Raw genomic sequence first — 21,385 nt, forward strand, 5'->3', positions numbered from 1 at the left:
ACAGGCTCGTTTACCACTTTGAGGCCTGTCATTTGAGGTTGTAGCCTTCAGAGTGATCATCAAACTTGTTTTGTAGTGGGGTACCGCAGTCCCCAGCCATCCTTTGAGTTTGCCCTCATAATGGTAGATCCTGGAAGGATAGCGCCAAGCACAGTCAAACTGCCCTTTACATTGTGTGGGATCCTAATAGTACAGTAAGTCATCGGTGCCTTAGCAGTACACTAAGTTGTCCACAGACACCTCACAACCAGAGGATCTGGCTGCAAATACGCTCCCAAGACCACTTTTCACATTCATATGAAGCCAAAATAAATCCAACAACATGGATCAGTAGAGGATCCTCGCAAGACATTCTAGTGCTACTCCTAAAATCACTGGCAGCAACTGGTTCCCAGGAAGCTCACAAGAGAAAGACAGCCTGTTGCAGGAAAGCAAGGAGCAGAAAACAGTGTCAGAGCTTGCTTCTAAAGTAGCAAAATCAAACCAGAAGTAAAAGAGAAAAGACAGATGAAGAAGGTGGCTTGAAAAGGTGACTTTCCCCCAAAGACACTGGACCAAGAATGAATACTTTGCACTCCAGCACTGCCTATGCACTGATGGATCTCCTCACAGTCACATTGCAGCTGCGAGTGTAGGAAAGCTCAAGGTGAGACTATAGAAAGAAAGTGATTTTGTTTAAAAAAAACCAAACTGATTACACTCATGTATACTAGATACATACAATCACAACTGCATGTTTCCACATAGTTGGTCTAGAATGCAAGCATCAAGATTCCATGCTCTAGCCAGGATTACTTGCAATGAGATGGAAGAAAAAAGACGTCAGCTATCTTCCCCCACCCTCCTGAACCCTCAGGCTGGTGAGCATACACAGATTTTGGGTGTGCTCTCAATACCTATGGGAGTCTAACCTGTGTGTCCTATCTCTGTGAGTCATCAGGACATACTCATTGTCTTTTGTCTAATCTCAACGACTAACCGCTCCAGTCCCATTCTTTTATCATCCAATCTGCACATTTTTATTCCTTGAGAGTTCAGATTTGTCTTGTCTTGCTTTAGGCAGCCCCTTGTTCATACTCTCCAGGTATTCTAAGGAGCTGTAGGTGTGCTGCAATTTCGATGACCTGGTAACACATGTGCCATCAGCACCTGTCATTCTCATACACCTCTAATGCCTTCCTTCTGGTGCTTCAAGACACTTCTATTCTTCTATTCTTTCTCCATTCATATCAATGTGTCTACTACAAACCTCAAGAACTCCTGGTAGCATGAAAGAGCTGAAGAGTTATTGCTGATGCTTCTTTACAGCCATCACAAACTTAGTCTGCAGGATTTTATGCTGTCAGTCCAAATGACTGCATACACTCTCGGAAGTCTCAGCACTAGAGCCAGGGCAGGCAGACTGCAATGTCCTATTGCTCAAGAAAGGATCTGCAGAAGACACATCTTGCATTCCAAGGATGAGATGCAGAGCCATCTGCTTGGAGACCAGGAGCTTGAGTGGAATTCCCTTAGGCAAGGGGCTGTCACCAAGAAGAGCTCAGCCAAAATCATGACAGCAGTTGCACAGCCTCTTCCTCTAGTGGCAACCTACATTAAGATGTCACCTACTGAAAAGAATCAGTAGAGGATTCAGGGGAGAGAGCACCTGAGGAGACAAGGCAACTGAGTTCCATTTCTAGCAGTATCCTTACTCACTGCATAAACTTGAGCATTACTTTAATTCCATACCTGAATTTCATCCTTTTTAGAACAGGGTCAGTAACTTCACTGTAAGTGACAGTCAGTGTGACTTAGTACGCTTGCCCCTCTCCTTAGAGCAAGCACAGCGCTCAGCCCAACCGCACAGATTTTAGCAGGTTGTATTCTTGACACTGAGAGGCTGCTGAAGTGTGATAAGATGCCATGGTCAGGACCACAGCACAGGGAAATGAAAACAAGAGGGAGAAAGAGAAGAAAAGGGAAGCCTTAGCCCAGACATGCACAGCACAGTTAGTGCAGGACAGAGCAGAAGGCTTGAACAGAAAAGCAGTCAGTTGTACTTCAAGGTATGTTACAGAAACTTAATCCTGCCAAAAAGCCCACAAGTGAACAGAGCAGTGGTTGTCTGCCAGGTTGAAGGGTAGTTGACGCGGATGGAGAAACAGAGGTCATCTACAGGACATGAAGACAGTTCAGTCCATTCTACATGTGCTCCAGAACTCAAAGACTGAGCAGAGTGGAGAAAAAAAAGCACTTTCAAGACATTTTTGTTCTGAAATGTATACTATAAAAGAGAGATGACTGTATGTACAAGGGGCTGGAGAGTGTGAGGAATTGGCTGAGCTGCAGCATGTGCTTGAGGAAATCTGTAATTTTAAAAATATTTTGCAGATGGCAGAAAAGGAGGAACAGATGGAAAACTCCCCACAGCAACAGCCAGGTGGCTGCAGCCATCAGCTCTGATGTTAAGCTGTGAAGTCCTTTCAACATACAGCCTGAACGTGGTTGGACAAGCTTACTACATATCCAGGGGCACATGGCCAAGCTCTACATTCTTTACCTCTCAGACACAAAAGCTGATGTTTCCACCTGAGTATTTTTCTCACTACCACAGCTACTAGGAGGGACCATAATTAGGTCCTTGGTCTCTTGGTTCATGAGAGAAGTTCAACAGCCTTGAGCATGACTACCTTGGTTCAAGACAGAAGTTTCATCCAGTATGACACATTTACTGCAACCTCTGCAGAAACGTTTCACACACAGAATCAGCCAAGCACAGAAGAATTCACTCACTCTCTGCCAAATCATGCCATTGAACAACCAAAAAATTCCCATGTCTATGTCAATCAACATCCACCAAGGTGGGCAGGTCTCTTGGCTGGAAGACAGGACGAGGGAATTTCTATTTTCTGCCTGAAAAGAAGCTAAATTGAAGGCAGTTACAGTGATTCTGTTTTCATAGTGAAAGAGTGTTGTCTGAGGATCATTTATTTTGAAAGCCCTGATCCAACACTTAAAAGAACATCACCATCTTTCAGGGTAAATTACAGAAGAAAATTTCCTGCTGATATGCTCAGGCATAGTGTTTATAACACAACTGACTTCCTTGATGGACCTGCCACCATCTCAGCCTAATAATATCTTGCTCTGTGCCAAAAGGTGCACCCCTGCTGGGATTGCTCCACAAAAAGAGCCAGTAAGGCTGACCACGGCCCTCTGGAGCTCCACGGTGACAAACTCCAAAGTGTTATACAGCTACACAATGGTAAATGCTACACAGCTATAAAAAGAATGTCTTGCTCTGAACAAAATCCATTCTGTTTGTCCTGTCTGTTGCTCCCATACTTAACAGCACAATACCACTCTCTCAGCATTACTGAGTTTCTTCTAAAGGGCTTCCAATTTCCCAGTTCTCCTGAAACCATATGAAGATCTCTTCATCTTCTCAGTCCCTCAAATACAAAAATCTTATGGAAGTTTCTAAGTTTAAAAACATTATTTTCCTCTTTCAAGGCCAACGCAAGTTTTCCATGTTTGGAGGCTAACGACAATCTGTCAGAAAAATGAAAGACATTTGAACAAGCTTATTCACTGAATCGTTTAAAGCATCACTCTAATTCCTCCACATGATGCCACACTCACCAACATAGCTCTAGTGTAGAAACAAACACCCAACTTTACTGGCATCCAGTTTCAAAACGACCATGTCCTTGCCACAATTTAATGGTGGTGGCAGCAGCCCCAGAAGAATCTTAGAATCCTAGAACAGTTTGAGTTGGAAGGGACCTTGAAGATCATCTGATTCCAAGCCCCTTGCAACTTCTCTGGGTAGGGAGGGGATGGGGTCTGGCTGCATTGCTCCAGTAGCAAGACCTGCCTGCTCACACCCCACAGGTGTCCCTGACCCAAGGTAAGGATCATAGAATGGATTGGGTTGGAAGGGACCTTGAAGATCATCTGACTCCAACCCCCCTGCAACAGGCAGAAACAGCTCACACTAGATCAGGCTGCCCAAGGCTCCATCCAACCTGGCCTTGAACACCTCCAGGGATGGGACATCCACAACTTCCCTGGGCAACCTGTGCCAGTGCCTCACCACTCTCATAGGAAAGAAATTCCTCCTTATGTCTAGTCTAAATCTGCCCCTCTGCAATTTAAAGCCATTCCCCCTAGTCCTATCATTCCATGCCTCTATAAAAAGTCCCTCCCCTGCTTTCTTGTAGCCCCTTCAGGTACTGGAAGGTCACTACAAGGTCTCCTCTGAGCCTTCTCTTCTCCAGGCTCAACAACGCCAACTCTCTCAGCCTGTCCTTGTGTCAGAGGTGCTTCAGCCCTCTGATCATCCTTGTAGCCCTCCTCTGGACCCGTTCCAACAGTTCCATATCCTTCTTATGCTGGGGATTCCAGAACTGGACACAATAGTCCAGGTGGGGTCTCACAAGAGAGAAACAGAGGGGCAGAATCACCACCCTTGACCCGCTGGCCACGCTTCTTTTGATGTGGCCCAGGATACCATTGGCCTTCTGGGCTGTGAGCGCACATTGCCGGCTCATGTCCAGCTTCTCAATAATCAGTGCCCCCAAGTCCTTCTCTGCAGGGCTCTCTCAATCACATCATCCCCCATCCTGTACTGAAACCATTATGTATATGTGATAACGGGCATGCATGAAAGCACCATTACCATGAGAACTTGCCATAATTTTTTTTGCCATGACTTGTGAAGGAAGCTGAGAAATTTTCCATTTACTTATACTGTTCTCCTTACTGTTAGTATCTGTTAAATGTCTGCAGCATTCAAGAACCATAACACTACATTATCCAAGCTCCTAATAAGGGAGCAGTCTCTGATCTGATAAGGTTTCTACAAGACCTGTTCATAACAGTTAGGCTAGCAACGCAGACAAGATTTCAGCATAGAGTACAGCTGCTTCCAGACATGGCTTGTTAGAAAATCAGTCCAAGCAGGGTCACGAAGGATTACTTTGTGTACTAAAACCAAGCAAGAACAAGGAGTGAGCCACTAAATTCCAGAGAAGCCAGCCCCTAAAGCCAGCAAATTCGAAGTCTTTGAGAAAGAGCATGAAGAAGAAACAAGCCCGTGTGGCTCTGCAGATTAGCAGGGAGAAACAAAGCACCAGAATAGCTGAAGGAAACTGCTCCCAAAGATCTGCAGCACGCTAACAGACAGGCTTTGCTGGCATCACAGCAATTCCATCCGACGCCAGATAATGATGTCCAACTTTTTTTTCAGCCATGACCCACTCAGGCTTCTCTGCTCAAATTAATGTTCCTTATCTACAGGGCTGCCTAATTACTGAAGACTGCCAAGTGTGGTGACCTGCTCTATGGATATTACTGCCAGCAGGACAGGGATTAACTTTTCTAACTAATACATCGCAGGGTACCGTGTTGGTAGGCAAGAACAGCTCTCTATCAGTACTGAGGAACAGAGTTCCGTGAAGATTAAAACTGATCTAAAGGCCCTGTCTGTGGCCAAAAATGCATGCAAAATTCCCAGTTGATTAAGTGATCCCAGCAGCAGCTTAAGACTACCAGATAATCTACAGCCATTTTTTCCCCTTAACTGGTCTTCACAGAATCAGACCAGTGTTGTTTGGAAAGGAGGTTGGGACATCTCTAGCCCAGCTTTCCATTTGGAGCAGAGCTACCACTAACATGAAGTCAGGGGCTGGCTCCACCTTCTCTCTCTTTGACCATGCTATCCCCTAGATTGTGATTAAATACAGCCAAGGTTAGTGCAGAAGTAGTCAGTTGCCCACTCTGTACATGCCATCAGGCATCTCAAAATGTCTGTTCTCAAAATTCATCAACAGTATTAAGCACTCAGACTATATGGGTATGTATAAGCACACGCCTGGAATACCCTGCCTAGATCAGCTAATACCTTGTCACCTCTTTTTTTCAGGTTTCTATCCTCTTAGTCCATATCTGCGTGAATAGAGACTAATCATGACCATTCAAGTGTTTTCAAGTGAGAATGGGAGGCACCTTGAGTCTCATACTGCTGGCTGCTACACCAGTCTCTAAATCACATATTAAGCGTTTTCATGCTGCTCAGTACTAATTATCAATTCAAACTATGAATTATTATGAAATAAAGAAAGGAACACAGCGCAGAGACCTCCAGATCACAATGATTGCAGTCATAAGTAGAAATAAGCGGTGCCCTACCATGGCATTTTGCCGAGCATGTAGCTTTCCATGTCTGGGAAGGTGTGTCACGCTCCACGGCCAGCCTGCAGCCCAGGACCTGCGCACCATCCCAAAGCTGAACACAAGCACGATGAAGCAATTCCTGCTTATTGGGACATCTCTGGCTCACAGAGGTCCATTTGGCTATGTGTGCACTTTAAAAATCAACATCACTGAAATGGGGAACATAAACAAAGGAGATCAGAATCACCTGCTAGTACTTTAGCAATGCAAGATCATTACTACTATTTACTTCAAACAGCAAAAAATCATTAGCAATAACTTAGCCGGGAAACCATGCAACTCCCTTTCCTCCCCGCTATATATCTGCAAGAAGAATCTCAGGATCTACAGCTAACATGGGCAGTCATGACCACGCCAAGTTAAGACTGCATGGTACTACCCACAGGGCACACCTGAACTGAGTGGCCACTGAGGAGACACCTGCCTGAACTATGCAATCTCATCCCTAATCAGAACACATCCATAGGTCTTCTCTGCCATAGAGAGGTGTCCAAGGCTCTTGTCATTCATTTGAACGAGCCTTTCCTCCATGGGAGACCACTTAATGCAAAGCAGTCACACTCTTTAGTTCAAGGAGCTACTTCAGGTTTTTCTCCCACAATACAAAGACCTCCAATTTAAAGAGGGCAAAAGCCAGTCAGTGATGGAGGCTGCGAATGTACAAAGACCAAACCAGAAGGAACTCCCCACTGCGGCTGTTCAGCTAGGCTACAGCTTAATACAAGGTAGAGCAGAAGCACAGACTGATCACAGCCTTCCTACTTCACTCATCACCATATGGGGAATCCTTCTGGTAAGCTATGACTGTTACCCTTGGGGCTATCAAATATGAACTCCTCGAGAGGGACCTCAAATGGTCTTCGTTGCAACAGAATGATGTTCCGTATGTTCAGCCCATTTCAAAAGCCCCCAGTTTGTAACTGGGTCTTCTGACACCTATCCTTCACAGGTAAGACTTCCAATTTCTTTTTAAAGGGCCTGTTCTTTTTCCCCAGATTAAAAAGAGCACACAAAGATCTTAACTAGCACAAACTTCTTTCCAGAGGAGGCAAAAGTTCAGTAATGGAAGGAAAAGGGAAAAGCAGGGCTCAACAAACAACCTGGAGAACTGCAGGGTGAGAGAAATTAGCTGTCCTTCAGGGAAAACTGTGGTGAAAAAAGACCTTCTGCAAGGTCACTGAAGAGCAGAGAAGGCCAACAGTGAAGCGCCAAGAACTCTCCAACAGCACAAGAACCAACTTCAGCTCAAGGTGAACTGAAGTGTTTCTTATTTCCACTGCCGGGAACAGCTCCCTCCTCATTGCAATGCCAATTTCCAACAAAATATGGAAAAACCCAACTACCTTGTTAAATTAAATTATTAAATTACCTTATAAGACAGGCACAGTTTCTACGGACAACTGACTCCTGAGACTTGCCCCTGTAGCCATACCTCACTAGGAGGCTGATGGGAGGCTACAAACTGCTACGACCTCTTCTTCCCCATGCATCTTAGTGACATTTGCTGAGGCAGTCGCTCATCGAGACAGCGACGTTATTGCTCTTTAACCTGCCTAAGAACCCCTTTTTCCCCTCTCTAAAACAACCCCAAGACACTGTGAATACCACTCACATTCATATAAACACATATTAAGAAATCTACTTGAAAGCGCTCATGTTGAAATTTGCCTGCAACTCCTCTGTTTAAAATTTGCGGGTGTTTTACAGAGGCTGTCTGCAGTAGAATTGCTCAAGTACAGCTCTTGAAATGTGAAATAAAGAACCCAAAAACAACAAAGGCCTCTTACTGTATCAGCAGGCTATTGTCTGCATATTGTCTGTTTTTTTCTGCATAAAAAGTAGATGGTTTCTTACATAGCTACCAATGAATTTTTCCAGCATGGGATGATTCCTCTAATAAATAAAAATATTCATTACAGCAGAGATGCACTCAGCAAGCTTCTCTGGATGAATAAACATAAACATGAAAAAAACATTGTTTAGCTGATCACACGCATCGCCAATAAATTCACCATTTTTTTTTCCTCAAATGCCTCTTTCCCTTTAGTATGAAAGCATCCAGGAAATTTTTTTTCTTACTGAGTGTTGTGAACTAGTCACACTCACAAGATTTAAGCCATCCAGCCATGGCAATGTTGCTAGTCCACCAGAGAAGACTAATCATCAGACAAACCGAGACCAAGACCTCCAAGACTACTGAGGTTACTTCATGCTTTAAAGAGTGAATTCAGTGCCTAACATGTTAATAAATACCAACATATTTTAATAAGTTTTTTTACATTTCAAGGAAACCAACAAACATTGACAAAATTCACTTAATCTCAAAATCACAGAATCAAACATTCCGTGAAAACAGTTACAGCTTACAGTTTTGACACTAATTCAACTTTGATAAAATAGTATCTGGAATGATTCTACCGATTTCTGCAACTCACTGATAAAAAATCCTACTCAATCAGTAAACAGAAACCAATTATTAATATTTAACCCTTACCTCAAAATACATTTTGAAAGTTTTTTAACAAAAATAAACAACTCTGTACTTCAAAATAAATGATGTAGAACTACAACAGCTCTTGGCTTATGAAACCTGTAGTATAATCCGTAACAAAGCTTTTCATTGGACTGAGAGCGTGGTTACAGACCTGTAAATAAAAGGCTAGTGACAAAGTCTATGATATTGCCAGCATCCCAAGAGGAGACCTGCTGAGCTAAACTCCATTTTATCATAGAAACCTGCACCACAGTTAACTTGGAGACAAAAATTAAATTACCATGGATCTTCAGAAAAGAGGGCACTACGGTTGCTACAGTGAAAAGCAAGTATTTTTCATTTAAAATTTGTATGAAATACGGGCTGACAGTATTTTCAAAGTAAGCGCATCAGACTTGGATTTTACTCTTCTGAAAATACATCTGGTATTGCTACAGAAAAAAAGGAAACTATGAAGTTCAACAAAATCCTACAAGCACGAGTATTTACTTGCAGAAAAAAAAATACCATTCTAAAGCAACTGTGGTTGACCGAATCTGTGACTCTGGGAAGAAAACTGCTTTATTCCTACCATATGAAGCAACTGTGAATTCACCAATGCTTCTCTCTTACATGAATTCAAAATAAAATTCTCACGTTTCCATTGATCCAATTTAAGAGTCAGAAGAGCAAGGGGAGCTGGGAGGCGCTTGATAAGCCAAGCAGCTATAAAGCTTTATTATGAATTGGTTATTTTGTTTCCTGAATGTAAGTGGCAGAAAGAATGAATGAATTATAATACAGGAATACCAAACTAAGTTTTTTTTTTACTGAAAGCAACCAAAATACATAATTCTACTTTTCAGAACAAGCCACTCTAATGCAAAGCTGATCATATTAATGTTATTTGTAACAGTCCACGGAGATAAAGCAAATTAACACTTTAGCCTCTTTGGAATATAATCTTCTATGGGGCCCAGGAAAAAAGCAGAGGAAGTTCGTTAATAACTAGATGTGGCCTTCACTAATAAAATTATATTAATCTTCCAATGTTAGATTTTTGAGACAAAGGCATAGCTTGATGGTAGTAGAGGTACGGGAAGGTACCAAAAGTAGGTGAGCATGTGTTTAACAATGAGCTAGAAACTTCTTGTTTTGTTTTACATAATAACCACATAGCACAAAATTCTGACGATCTGGCATGTCTTGAACTTACTTTTACTTCAGTCATTTTTAAGTTGTGGGAGCAAATACAAAAAAAAAAAAGAAGAAAAAAGCAAAGAAAAAACCAAAAAACAGAGTACTTCTCTATTGCTTCAGAACTAATGAATTTGCTCCCATTTCTCCTGAACTTTGAAAAAAAAAAAAAAACCCAAACCAAAAATACCAGCAGGAATCCTTAGTAGAGTGCCTTACCAGGGAAGGCCAGCCCAGCTACTCACTATTTCAATTCTTCCAGCAGCGTCTTATTTGTGTGCAATGAATAATCAGATGCTAGATAGCATTAGAGCACAGCACAGCGAATAAATATCACCCACAGGCTGGGGTGGGAACAGCAGTGCACAGGCTCATTTGATCTTTGTATGTGTTTAAATTACATGTTCTTAAAAGCTTACCACTTTGCTGGGATTCAACAGATCAATCTTACCGCTAGAAAAGCTGAAAACAACAAAAACTATCAGAACAAAAAAGGTCTTGTAAGATGGGCTTCAGAGAGCAAAAGGCTTCCACGCTCCTCTTTATTTCAACAGAGACGATGAGTTAAGGTGCTTTCAAATTCTGCATCGCAGACAGGCTGGCAGAGATGGCTGCTAAATAAGCTCTTAACAGTCTTCATTGGGTATCTAAGAGCAGTTCCCAAGGCAGAACCCCTCAACTACTAGTTTCTGTAGCGGGGCATGAGTGGAGCAGGGGCTCCCTCTAAGGGGGCTAAGGAGGAGACTGTCATAAGCTGTCCAGCATGCATTTTCTCATTCACCCGCAGTTCACAGCCATCCTGCAGCATCCTTATAGCTATCCTTGCAATGTTTTTAGAGTCATCAAGTCCACTGTGAGGTCTCCCATCGTAATTCATGCCCAGGTTTTCAAGCATGGCTGTCAGCTTGGTCTGGTTCCTAGGAACCTGAAGAAGAAAGTGAACCACATTCACGAATTAGGTTCTGTACCAAAGCTTTTTAATATAACACAGCGCAGGAGAACATATGCAGATTTCAAGTCTACTTAAGTCACATACTACTTTCATGTTGCCTTTTGTCAGATCACTAACACTTTAACTTCAAAGCATCTTGGTGAGACAGACACTTTCATTTTTACAGAGGAGACACAGTCAACAGCAGCTTGTCTAGACTTAGGATAGTTTCAAGGGCCTCTCACCATTAGCAGCACCAGCTCAAGATGTACCAGTGCTGGTGGAAGCTGTGGCCTAGCTAGGTTTAACAAGCATTATAAAAAAGAATGATCATCTAGAAGGAATCAGATTTTGATTTTCCTTTTAAATGTTAAATGATTAAAGAAGCACCAACCTCCTGATTCAAACTGACATCAAGCTTCTGAATGCCTCCAAATACCACAGGGACAGATCAGCAACACTTAGAGCAGCTCATGTTGACGTGGATGACCAACAGCACGAACAGACAAGGAAGCTTAACTGTCTTACCCATACAAAGTGCTAGAGCAGCAAAAGTCCAAAGTCCTCTCTTGATTAATTACTAAATGTACATTTGATCTTTGGAAAGGTCAAAGAAGAACAAAAGGATAACTTTAAAGGAAGCAAACCTTAGTTTGCTCTCTTGGTGGTGGAGCACCAGACATGACAAGTTCCAGAATATTGTACCATACTACTGTATTTAATGGCCAGGCAGAACGGTGATGACACAGTTACCAAAACCTGGCAATATGCAACTCCAATAACAACAAACCAAGCAGGAGAGACACACCTACAGGTTGTGGGATACTCTACAGGCAAGTTACAATACATTCTTTGTCAATAGTTTTAGCTATTACTAGTACTTAACAACAGATTCATTAGCAGCACGAGTAGCTAAGCACAAGTACCGAACAACTGTAAATGTTACAACTGTTTGCTTTCATGAAAGAAAAAAATCCCCAAAAGTAAAAAGAAACTGATTCCTTCTAAGTTCAAAACTTCATTGTCTTTGATGAAAAAGCACTCACTGCTTAAGAGAGAAGGGAAAAGGTATGTCTACATTAAAGCTGGCGAGATTAACGAGTGTTCTATGTTCTAGTGTGTTTCCTACAGAAATGGTCATGCTGAGATGGCACAAGAGAGGGACAAATGGAGTAGCCCTGTAATATTTGTTCAGCATAAAGTAAAGCTCTTCTCTTACTAAATGTTAACCTCTTATTCTGTTTCCTAGAGGTTACAATTTCGTGTGAAAAAGCCCCTCAACAGAAGATTGTCAGCTAGGCTGAAATCACATTCAAACAAATGGTTTAGCACAGACTGACTAGGAATTTGCTACAATCTCAAATATCCCTTTTATGATAATCTGACAGTAAAAGAAAGCAGCAGGAAGGTCCAGCACTGAACGTGATATTACTTTTCTCTTGACAATTTGATTCCACTGCAGATATGTCCTAATCTTCCCTCCTCCCTGTGACACTATCAAAAGTGGAGATATCTAAGGGTAGTGGTGCTTATTTTGTAGTGTATTACATGGAGACAGGGAAAAATAATTGAAAAATCTAGTCTTTTCAGCTGAACTACTTCAAGACACACTTGATCTAAGAGCACCAGTATGGCATTCTTATACTACCCTTCACGAAGCATCTCCTGATTCTTAAAAACAAGATTAAAATCCAAATGCAGTAGATTATATCATCTTCAATTAGTAAAGTGAGGTCTAGGCATGAAGCACATTTGAAAATCAGGCCCCAGGCAGCTAGTTTAAGTACTGTAATTTTACACTACACAAGTAAGGATGACAAGCACAACAGGACATGCTAGACTTTTAACCCAAATTTTCCCGCAAGAGAAACAACAGTCTGCACAAACCTTATAGAAATTCCCGTATGATTTGCGAATATTGATCCACTTTTTGGCAAAAGAAGGGTATTTGATACGGCTATTACGGCACTGGATGTTCAAAAATTTACTCATATCCCAAGATCTTAAAAAGTCAAAAGAGAAAAACATTAGTAATACATAATTCAGATGCCCTGTTTTCTGCATACTGCACAGCTGTAGCACAAAAAGCTATTTTTCTTGGTGGTCAGTAGAAGGCAAACAGCTTACGAAAAGTTCTTTTGCTATAGTCATGGTGGAGAACTTTTTCATATGAATCTGTTAATCATGGGAAAACCAATGACATCAGCAAGATTTTCTCTAGGATGGTTTCAGGATGGTTAAGCCAAAAAGTAGCATGCCAACTTCTCCATCTACCACATCTACTTCAAAAACTGTCAATAAACTAGACGCTTACGCAGCCCTCAGGGAAGCAAGTGAAAACTTAAATTTTCCTGACCACTTGGGTATGCATGCATCTCTCTACTTAATGTAGGTTACTGAAACAAGACTGCACTTACTTTTAGGAGAACCAGACCTTTATGGAAAGAAGATAAAACTACAACCGTATGCACTCCTAGCAGCCTTCCTCAAGGGAACCAATCCAACAAGTTTGTAGGCTTCAAGCTAAATTAAAGCCTTTTTTCTCCCCTCTCTCTCACAGCTGTCTATATAATCTCAACTACATGACAGACAAATTTCACTGCACCTATTTTCTTTGAGGAATTTCATTAAGGGGATTCTCCTGGAGGGGAATTTGAGACACTCTTCATGCCAAGTAATATAACCAATCTTCCACTAATTTTGCTCTAGCTTTTTCCATTTTTTAATTCACTGTTGCTACCAAACCCAGACATCTAATCACAGATAAAAAATTAGACAAATATCAGTATTTATCACAGTTCCTTAAATTAATTAAAGTTGGAATTATATTATTGTTATCTCCTTATTTTTAAGGTGTACACAGATCTAGCTGTACACCTCAAGTTTCATGTGATAGCTTTTAAATGGCTTCACCATTCACAGTGGACAGAACCACATTTCAATGATAGGGGTTCCTCACCATAAAAGACCTGTAATTTATAGTCATCATCCAAATCTTCACAAATTTTGAGAAAAAAGTCTCACGGCCAAGAAAAAGTTCCCCACTGGCCAAGCTGGATTAGTTAAGAAAGCTTTTGCTTTGTATCCATTCATCTCCTATGATACCTTATTTTGCAAACCACTCATATTGTAGGTTAGAATATTTATCAGCGTTTACGTGACATAAGTGTTAGGAAGTCATACTAAGATCCCTCACGCTTTTTTTCATAAACTCCCGTTTTGTTTCGAGGTTCATCTCCTGTCATTATAACAGAGCAGCACAGGACTGCCTTTTTAATCCAGCACAGCAGACCTACTTCAAGAAAACAGGAGACAAGAGTCCATCATTCACCTCACAGTTAAAAAACTCTCCGTGCGACTGAAATCCCTCATCCCAAGAGTAGGAGGAAAGCAGACATATTAACAGAATAGTCATGTTTTACAGTTAAAAAGCAAGCATCATCTACAGAAAAATTCCCTGACTAGTGCAACATAGGATAAGGCTCAAACAGTATCTTTCATTGTGTAACAAAGCTAAGAACACAAGAACAATGTTGCATTGCAGATATATCTAGATCTCAATATCTGTTCACTGTGCAGTCATTAGGAGACTTGATTTTCCATGTACTCCTTGTGAGAGAGCAAGTTCTGGTGGCAGTTCAAGGACTCATCAATCCTCCCTGGCCCCAAAACTTGTCAGAGCCGGGACCCATCAGAGCCACAGCGCGTTATGCCAAAGCAAAGAGCTTTCTGTGCTAGTCATTCCTCCTCATTCGACCAACAGCACAGTCCATTACTGCTTTCTGGTGAAATACACAGGATGTATTAACAATAACGCTAACACATGCAGGATAAGACACAACCATCACACATCTCTGAAACCTCAGGTTCAGCAGAGCACGGGAGAACTGCAATGGTACAGCATTATTTTCAGGTATTATGAGCTATATAAAAACTATATGTAAACAGAATTACAAGAAGAAAAAGGATAAAAAGTCTAGTCAACACTATGTAGTCGCACGCAGACAACTAGGAAAGAAACAGTGCCATCTAATGGATTTAAGCTGCATTTCAAATTGTTAAGTTCAGCTTTTTCGATTTTCCCGAAAGCTAAAATTATAATAAAATAGCAAAATGGCAGTGTCGAGATCAACCTTGCACAAGATTCTCACAAACATGAACACTATTCTGCAGTTTTAGAGTGTGCTGACAGTTACATGAGGACATACCCATCTGTCAACATGGAATAGCTGTACTTTGTTCCCAGTTCTCGCTGTCTCATCCATTCTATGACATTCTGCAGAACTTGAGGAAATGTATCAGCTTTATCAACAATGTCCTAAAAGAACCAAAAAAAAACAAGAGAAAGGAACATTTTTCCAGAAAAAAAAACCCAGCATGAAGTGTAAGAATTACACAGGCATACAGACATTCACTAAATCACTCGCTTGCTAAATTGGCTTCACAAAAGCCTTTAGAAACGGATTATACCGAATAATAACCAGGCAATTGGACAGATTGTTCTAAACTGAAAAAAAGCACCAGAAAAGCACCAAATGGCACCTATAAGGTAACAAGGTTAGTCAGCTGTTGAACTTAAGTCAAACTTTGGAGCTTGTTTCCCAGTCACCTGATCACAAGCCATTGCCGTAGCAGAACTCTAAACCCTTTAGAATAAAAATCTCTGAAGAGGAACAGATATAATTCAAAAGCTGCTTTCCTCTGCTAAAGATTAAGTTTCTACACATGGATTACAAAGTGAACTCTTTTTTTCTTACAGCTCCTTATAAGCAGCTAAATGATCAACTTAGTTAAATCAATTCTGTGATAATTGGGAGAGGGGGAAAAAGCAAGTATTAAGAGAATAAGCCTTACAGAAAAATTACCATGAAATATTACCAGTCTGAAAATATCAACCTCCACATCCCTTATTTTTTTTTTCATATCCTGTTCTGAAGAAAAAAAGTGCAAATTACCTGGGTGATTCCTGTCAGACTGATGCAGAAGTTTGAAAGCTTAGGATTAATTTCTGGCTTCACGTATTGCTGAAAAGTATCCTCCTGAAATAAGAGAGTCAAATACTCAGCAGCAGAACACTTAGTAGCCCACAAGGCAACTCCTTTGGCTTGCCCATAGCTGAAAGGCAATAGTGGCTACTTGTTGCACTGGAGGCAAACTGGAGTGTGTACCCGTCCCCCAGCCAATATGAGCCTCCTGTCATCATGAAATTCCCAACAGGATAGATGAATGGCTTTCCAACTGGGCCACGTCCTTCATTTGAGCCAGCAGGCAACAAAGAACAGGAATGTGGATGTACAAGGGAGAAGGACAGACTGCAATAGAGGGGAAGATTCAGGAAAAGAAGAGCATAAGTGTGGAAAAAACAAGGTAAGAGGCATGAGCAAAGCCTGGTGGTATCTCTAAAAGCTCATGTAATTCAAGGAAGGCAACCAGCTGCACATCTCAGAGGCTGCATGCAAACCCTACACCTTTGGATGCCAGCCAGCCAGAGATAAGCACAATGATCTCACTCTGGGAAATGAGAGGTACAAGAGTGAAAACTAGATGCAAGTTTAATGGAAAAAAAGAAAGGCCCAATTCCCTGCTGCTATACAAACCCTTTTGGACAGAGTAAAGGAAGAGTTTCCTACTACTCTAAAGGTAATAAAATAAATTTAGTAATCTGCACAACCCCTTCTCTGCAGTTAGTCATATATAGAGCTAGACATTAATGTAGCACCACGGTGATTACTGGAAATGCTCCTCCTCTTACAAGTTACTGATAAATGAACCATTAGTCAGAGGCACATGCATTTCCTCCATTTCTGGAGATAGCAGTTTCTGCTAGATAGCAAGGAGTTTTTCCTAAAAGAAAGCTGTATTGAACAGAGTACTTGAGGATGCCAAGTGCCTACTAAGTATGCTTAAAATCAGATTACACAGCTGTCGATCTGCTGGGTATGCTGTGGAAATAGTCTAGCCCACCAAAATGCAGAATTCACTCAGCTCCACTTTCTAGACCACTGCATTAGTGTTTTCTAGATTGTCACACAGAGGACCACAGAAATTACTAATTCTTGTTTATGATTGATCCCCTCAAGTCCCAAAATAGTTTTGTGGATCTTAAAGTAGGAAAAGAAGGAGCTGGTGGAGGATGACAAGTGAGAAACTGAAAGTCCCTCGTATCAGTAGAGGGAGTCAACAGTGGGAGCATGATCTATTCCAGATGCTTTCAGAATAGAAAGAAAGCTTTGTTTGTATGTAAGAGGCACAGAGGATAGGATTTTATGAAAAAAAATGCTATCTTTTAATAAAGTTCAATATCTACCTAAAAACTAATCCAGATTTTCTGAAGCAAAGAAGAACATCAAAGAACAGCATAACCAACACGGTAACTATATCACTTACTATTTCCAGTGTATGTGTGTTTAGTAAGACAATAGGAAACTCAATTATTTCATGTATGAATTCAGGTGGGTTTCCTTCTTCACACGTTGCTTCAAAGTCAACAACGCAGATGTAGTCATAGTAGCCGCCTCCATTAATGGCTTCCTTCTGCATCAGCTTCTGTTTCTTATAATAGTTTTTCAGTCTCTTTTTCAGCACATCTTTCACTCCCCTAAGGAGATAAGGAAAGTACAAGATTGCATTCTCATGTAATTATTTCACCATTGCAGAACTGAAGCTATATTTAACATTTGAAAGTTCGTAGTTCATCAAACTCATTTTGAACACCAGCCCTTAGGAAATGTGAATTCAGCTTCATTATACGGTTAATGCTCCACTATCTGGGATAACATGGAAGCTGTGATACCCCTCGACAACTAAAACATCTCAATAACAGCAGTATTTGTGGACCAACTGGGAAGCACAGTGCAGTCACTCTGCCGTCGCCTCCAGCTCAGCAAGAGTCAGTAGCAGAAGCCTTCACAAAGCCAAAGATTTTGCAGATTGCTCCTAGATGACCTCTGGCCCTGGAAGCAGTACTGCTTCACCTGTATCTTCCTGTGCGCTCTGCTTGAAGAAACTGGTGCCTGAAGTATTTCTGGATCAGTGGCACCGAGAACCCAGCTAAAAGCCCTACATCTTAAATTTATTTCAATTTAAATTTAAAATTGAGCTTGAGCAACTCAATTAAAGTATTCAAGATCTTGGTTGTCAGAGAAACATCCTGGTCAAAATCCCGCTTTTCAGAAGGTTTATGGCTAACACATAAATTCACAGTGGCAAATTATTAAAGATACTTACCATGTCTCTTTAATACAAACAATATAACATGCAAGTGCAGGTGCCAGAACTGCCACATACCAAACCAGAACTGAATAAACAAGGATCATTTTCTCTTTGAGGGAATTAAAATTAAAACTTCACACTGCAAATGAAATCACAGAAGCCATAAGAGCTACTTGTAGCAAGTGGTATTATCAGAAAAGCAGCCCACTCACCCACACGGAAAAACTGGAATTAGACTACTAAACCTGCATTTGAGAACATGAGGCTCTTCTGCAAACACAGATAACTTTTTCCTCTCTGGTTTATTAATTTATTTGAATTCAATGGCCAGTTCATTCAGAGTTGAAACAGTATGGCAGCTGAAGAGAAAGGTAATTTTACCCTCCATCATCCAACCTACAAGAAGTTGGAAGAGGAGATGATCTGCTATGAAAATAACCCCAAGAGAAAGGATGGTGTGTGGCAATCTGCTCGATTCACTATGTTAGAGGTGATGCACCATTTGTTTACATGTCAGATATATTCCAACAAACCTAACTGAATATCATGACAAAACAAGTCTAACTTTGCTAAAAGAAAAGTTTAAAGCTTTCTGCATTTACAACTGAATAAAAAGCACAAATAGAAAAATAATAATCTAGGAGGAAACCACAAATACATCATTTAATATCTGAATTCTGCTTTTTATTTTTAAATCAGAGTAATTGCTGAATAGCTGTACAAATCTAACCTGTTTTACTAAAAATTTCATCATGTAATGAAGTTTTTTCCTCCTGAGGAGCCAAATTCACTTAACTAAAGGAGGAATTAAAAGAAACACTGAGCCAGAACATCTGCAGACAGATGGGATGGAGGTGGCAGGCTGCATTTCCCACCTATGCCTTTTTTTTCTTCCCTTTTATTCTTTTCAAATGAACCTCTGTTCCTTCCATATTTTTCTCCCTGAACACCTCCTCCCTTACAGTCACTTTCTCTAGAAAGCTAGACTTCTCCTTTCAGAGTCCACCGCACCTTTCAATTCCCCTCTTCCTCCACAGCCGTAACTTCTCGCTTCCAGCACCACCAGCACTACTTCCTTATAATTGTTCCCAACGGGAACAATACACTTCGTTACCCCCAGCTGACCTCCTTCTCAACATCTCAAATTTGTCTAGCCACAGCAATATCAAAGGATCTTGGAGGTCATTTCTGACAGAGCAGGAAGAACCCCCTTATATAGCTGGCCCTTTCCTCTTCCTCCTCAACAAGCGCAAACCTAGTTTATAGTACATTCTCCTACTCACACTATTCTATCTCATCTATCCAGATTAGCAAACTCTCCATGTAAAGGTACCTGCCTTCTGCACTGATTAAATACCAAGCCCTATCACTACAGAGGTTCTAGGCAGTATCAGATCTGTACTGGGTACAGTAAATAAAAATACATATGTTCCAAAGCAAGCTTCTCCATGTGTTGAAGATCTGCAACACCACCCGAGAACCCTTCTTCAGAGGTTCTTCAAACCTCTCTTTCCCCCTTGACCAGAAACACGTTGAGGAGCAACCTACAGTTACATATTCTTCCGTTTCTTTGCGTTCATCTTTGAGACAGTGCACGCTTGCGGTAACACACCAAGCAGTATCGCACTCACTAATCCTACAATGAAGGCCACGTCAAAACTGCACATAAAACAATGCGTGTTTAGTGACGTGTCTACTTTTCACGTTGTGGTGTGTTGTTAAACGTTACAATAATCATCCCTGGTGGCTATACTGCTCTCAAAGATAGACCAAAAGGCTTACGTTATCAGCCTGACCTGGTTTCCAGCTTGAACTCTTCAAGTTTACTTCTGAGCTCATCTCTGGACATTCTGTTGATGTAACCATTGGTTACAGCAATTTCTTTGTAAACGGGGTCACTGAAGTCATTCAAACTGGCAGTTGAATTTTTCCCATTAGTTTCTTCATCACTGATGCTACAACGCTGCCTGCTCTGGAAGAAAGAGAAATCTGAAAGTCACTTCAGAAGGCCAAAATAAGAAGCTAGAGCATTAAAATCAACACACAGTTTTGACGCCAAAATTCAGTAAAACATCCCACCGTTTCGCTCATGATCAAACTGAGGGAACTCGCTTACGGATGAGCAAGAAAATCAGTACTGATGCCTGCTCTGAAATATCATTTTCCTCCTCAACTTCACGAAAACCGGCAGGCAGAACAAAGGGGCAGCGACGCCCGCGCCTGAAGCCACGGTGAGGGGCAGCCCGGAGGCAAAGCCTGAACACGCTCTTCCAGCGGGAACAGCCCGCTCTCCGGCAGAGCCGGCGATCCCCGGCTGGCAGGACGAGCTTTGCTGCAGCCGGAGCCTGCGCGAACTCAGACGCGCTGCCAGTGTGGTGCGAAACGCACAAACCCGCAGGAACGCCCGTGCCCTTCGGTTCCGCGCGGTGACTGCCGGACCTCTGCGGGGGGCACACAGCGGGGTGCTCCCCCTCCCGGCCTGCAGCCGCCGCTGGAGCCTCGGGAACGAGGGGCTCACACCACACGGGACACCCTGAGCCCGAAAGCAGCGCGGGGCTCCGCGCGCGACTGCTCTGCGCATGCGCGGGGGCGAAGCACGGCGGGCTCCGCGCAAGCGGGCGCCCAATGGACGGCGCTACGCATGCGCCTGAGGCCTGAGCGGACAGCAAGCGCGCCGCGGGGGGGCAGCGCAAGCTGGCGCGGAGCAGACTCGGCGCGAGGCCGGCTCTGCGTGTGCGCGGGGGCCGCGCGCGACGGGCTCGACGCGGCGGGCGAGCCATGGGCCGCGGGAGAGCGGCTCTTCGCATGCGCGGGAGGGCGCGCGACGGACTCGGGACGGGTGGGCTGGGGCGCGCTGCGGACAGTGCTGAGCAGGTCTGAGCATACGCTCGGGAGCAGCGCGGGGCTGCGGGTGCGCCGCGGCCGGCGCCGGGGCGGCTCTGCGCATGCGCCCCGGGGGGTTGGGGGCAGCGCGCACCGCCCCTCTCGCGCCTCTCGTGGCCCGAACGCACTCACCGGCGGGCGGGCGGCAGCGGCGGGCGGCGCCTCGCTGGGGGCTGCCCGCGGGCCCTTCCCTTTCTGCTCCTCCATGGCGGCGGCGGAGACGCGGCCCCTCACGGGGCGGGGAGAGCGCGGGGCCCGCCCCTGCGCTTCGGGGCGGCCCCGCCGCCTTTCCCGAGTGGCTTGAGGGCCTCGTTCCCGGCACCGAGTCCCGCTGTCCCGTCCGGGGGGAGGAGCTGTGGCCGTGTGTGCCTGTCCGGCCCAGCAGTCCCACCTGAGCTGCCGCGGTCCCAGCGGCTTCCTGCAGGCTCTCGCCGCGTTACGGAAAAATAGCACGGGAGAGGCACCGTGTT

The 21,385-nt window shown here is 43.1% G+C and overlaps 2 protein-coding genes across 5 annotated transcripts in view; one reads left to right on the forward strand and one right to left on the reverse strand.

Moving 5' to 3' along the window:
- Window positions 1-6,104, forward strand: part of PPP1R3B (protein phosphatase 1 regulatory subunit 3B) — a 35,212-nt gene extending 29,108 nt beyond the window's left edge. Inside the window, exon 3 of the transcript XR_008449559.1 lies at window positions 5,909-6,104. The gene's annotated coding sequence lies outside the window, so the exon portion shown is untranslated. The remainder of the gene's footprint in view (window positions 1-5,908) is intronic.
- ERI1 (exoribonuclease 1) overlaps window positions 1-21,193 on the reverse strand; it is a 30,615-nt gene extending 9,422 nt beyond the window's left edge. For 2 of the 4 annotated variants that reach the window (XM_054064589.1, XM_054064588.1), the window contains exons 1-7: window positions 21,048-21,193; window positions 19,829-20,004; window positions 17,208-17,418; window positions 15,776-15,859; window positions 15,029-15,138; window positions 12,708-12,822; window positions 6,175-10,814 (exon numbers count right to left, since the gene is read on the reverse strand). In XM_054064589.1, coding sequence (XP_053920564.1) covers window positions 10,572-10,814; window positions 12,708-12,822; window positions 15,029-15,138; window positions 15,776-15,859; window positions 17,208-17,418; window positions 19,829-20,004; window positions 21,048-21,122 — 1,014 coding nt within the window. In that variant the 5' untranslated portion in view covers window positions 21,123-21,193 and the 3' untranslated portion in view covers window positions 6,175-10,571. Of the gene's footprint in view, window positions 1-6,174; window positions 10,815-12,707; window positions 12,823-15,028; window positions 15,139-15,775; window positions 15,860-17,207; window positions 17,419-19,828; window positions 20,005-20,111; window positions 20,285-21,047 lie in introns of those variants that run through there. The other 2 variants (XM_054064591.1, XM_054064590.1) reach the window with 2 other exon arrangements.
- Window positions 21,194-21,385: the final 192 nt, after the last annotated feature.

Source organism: Cuculus canorus, chromosome 4, assembly GCF_017976375.1.
Source record: "Cuculus canorus isolate bCucCan1 chromosome 4, bCucCan1.pri, whole genome shotgun sequence".
NCBI lineage: Eukaryota > Metazoa > Chordata > Aves > Cuculiformes > Cuculidae > Cuculus > Cuculus canorus.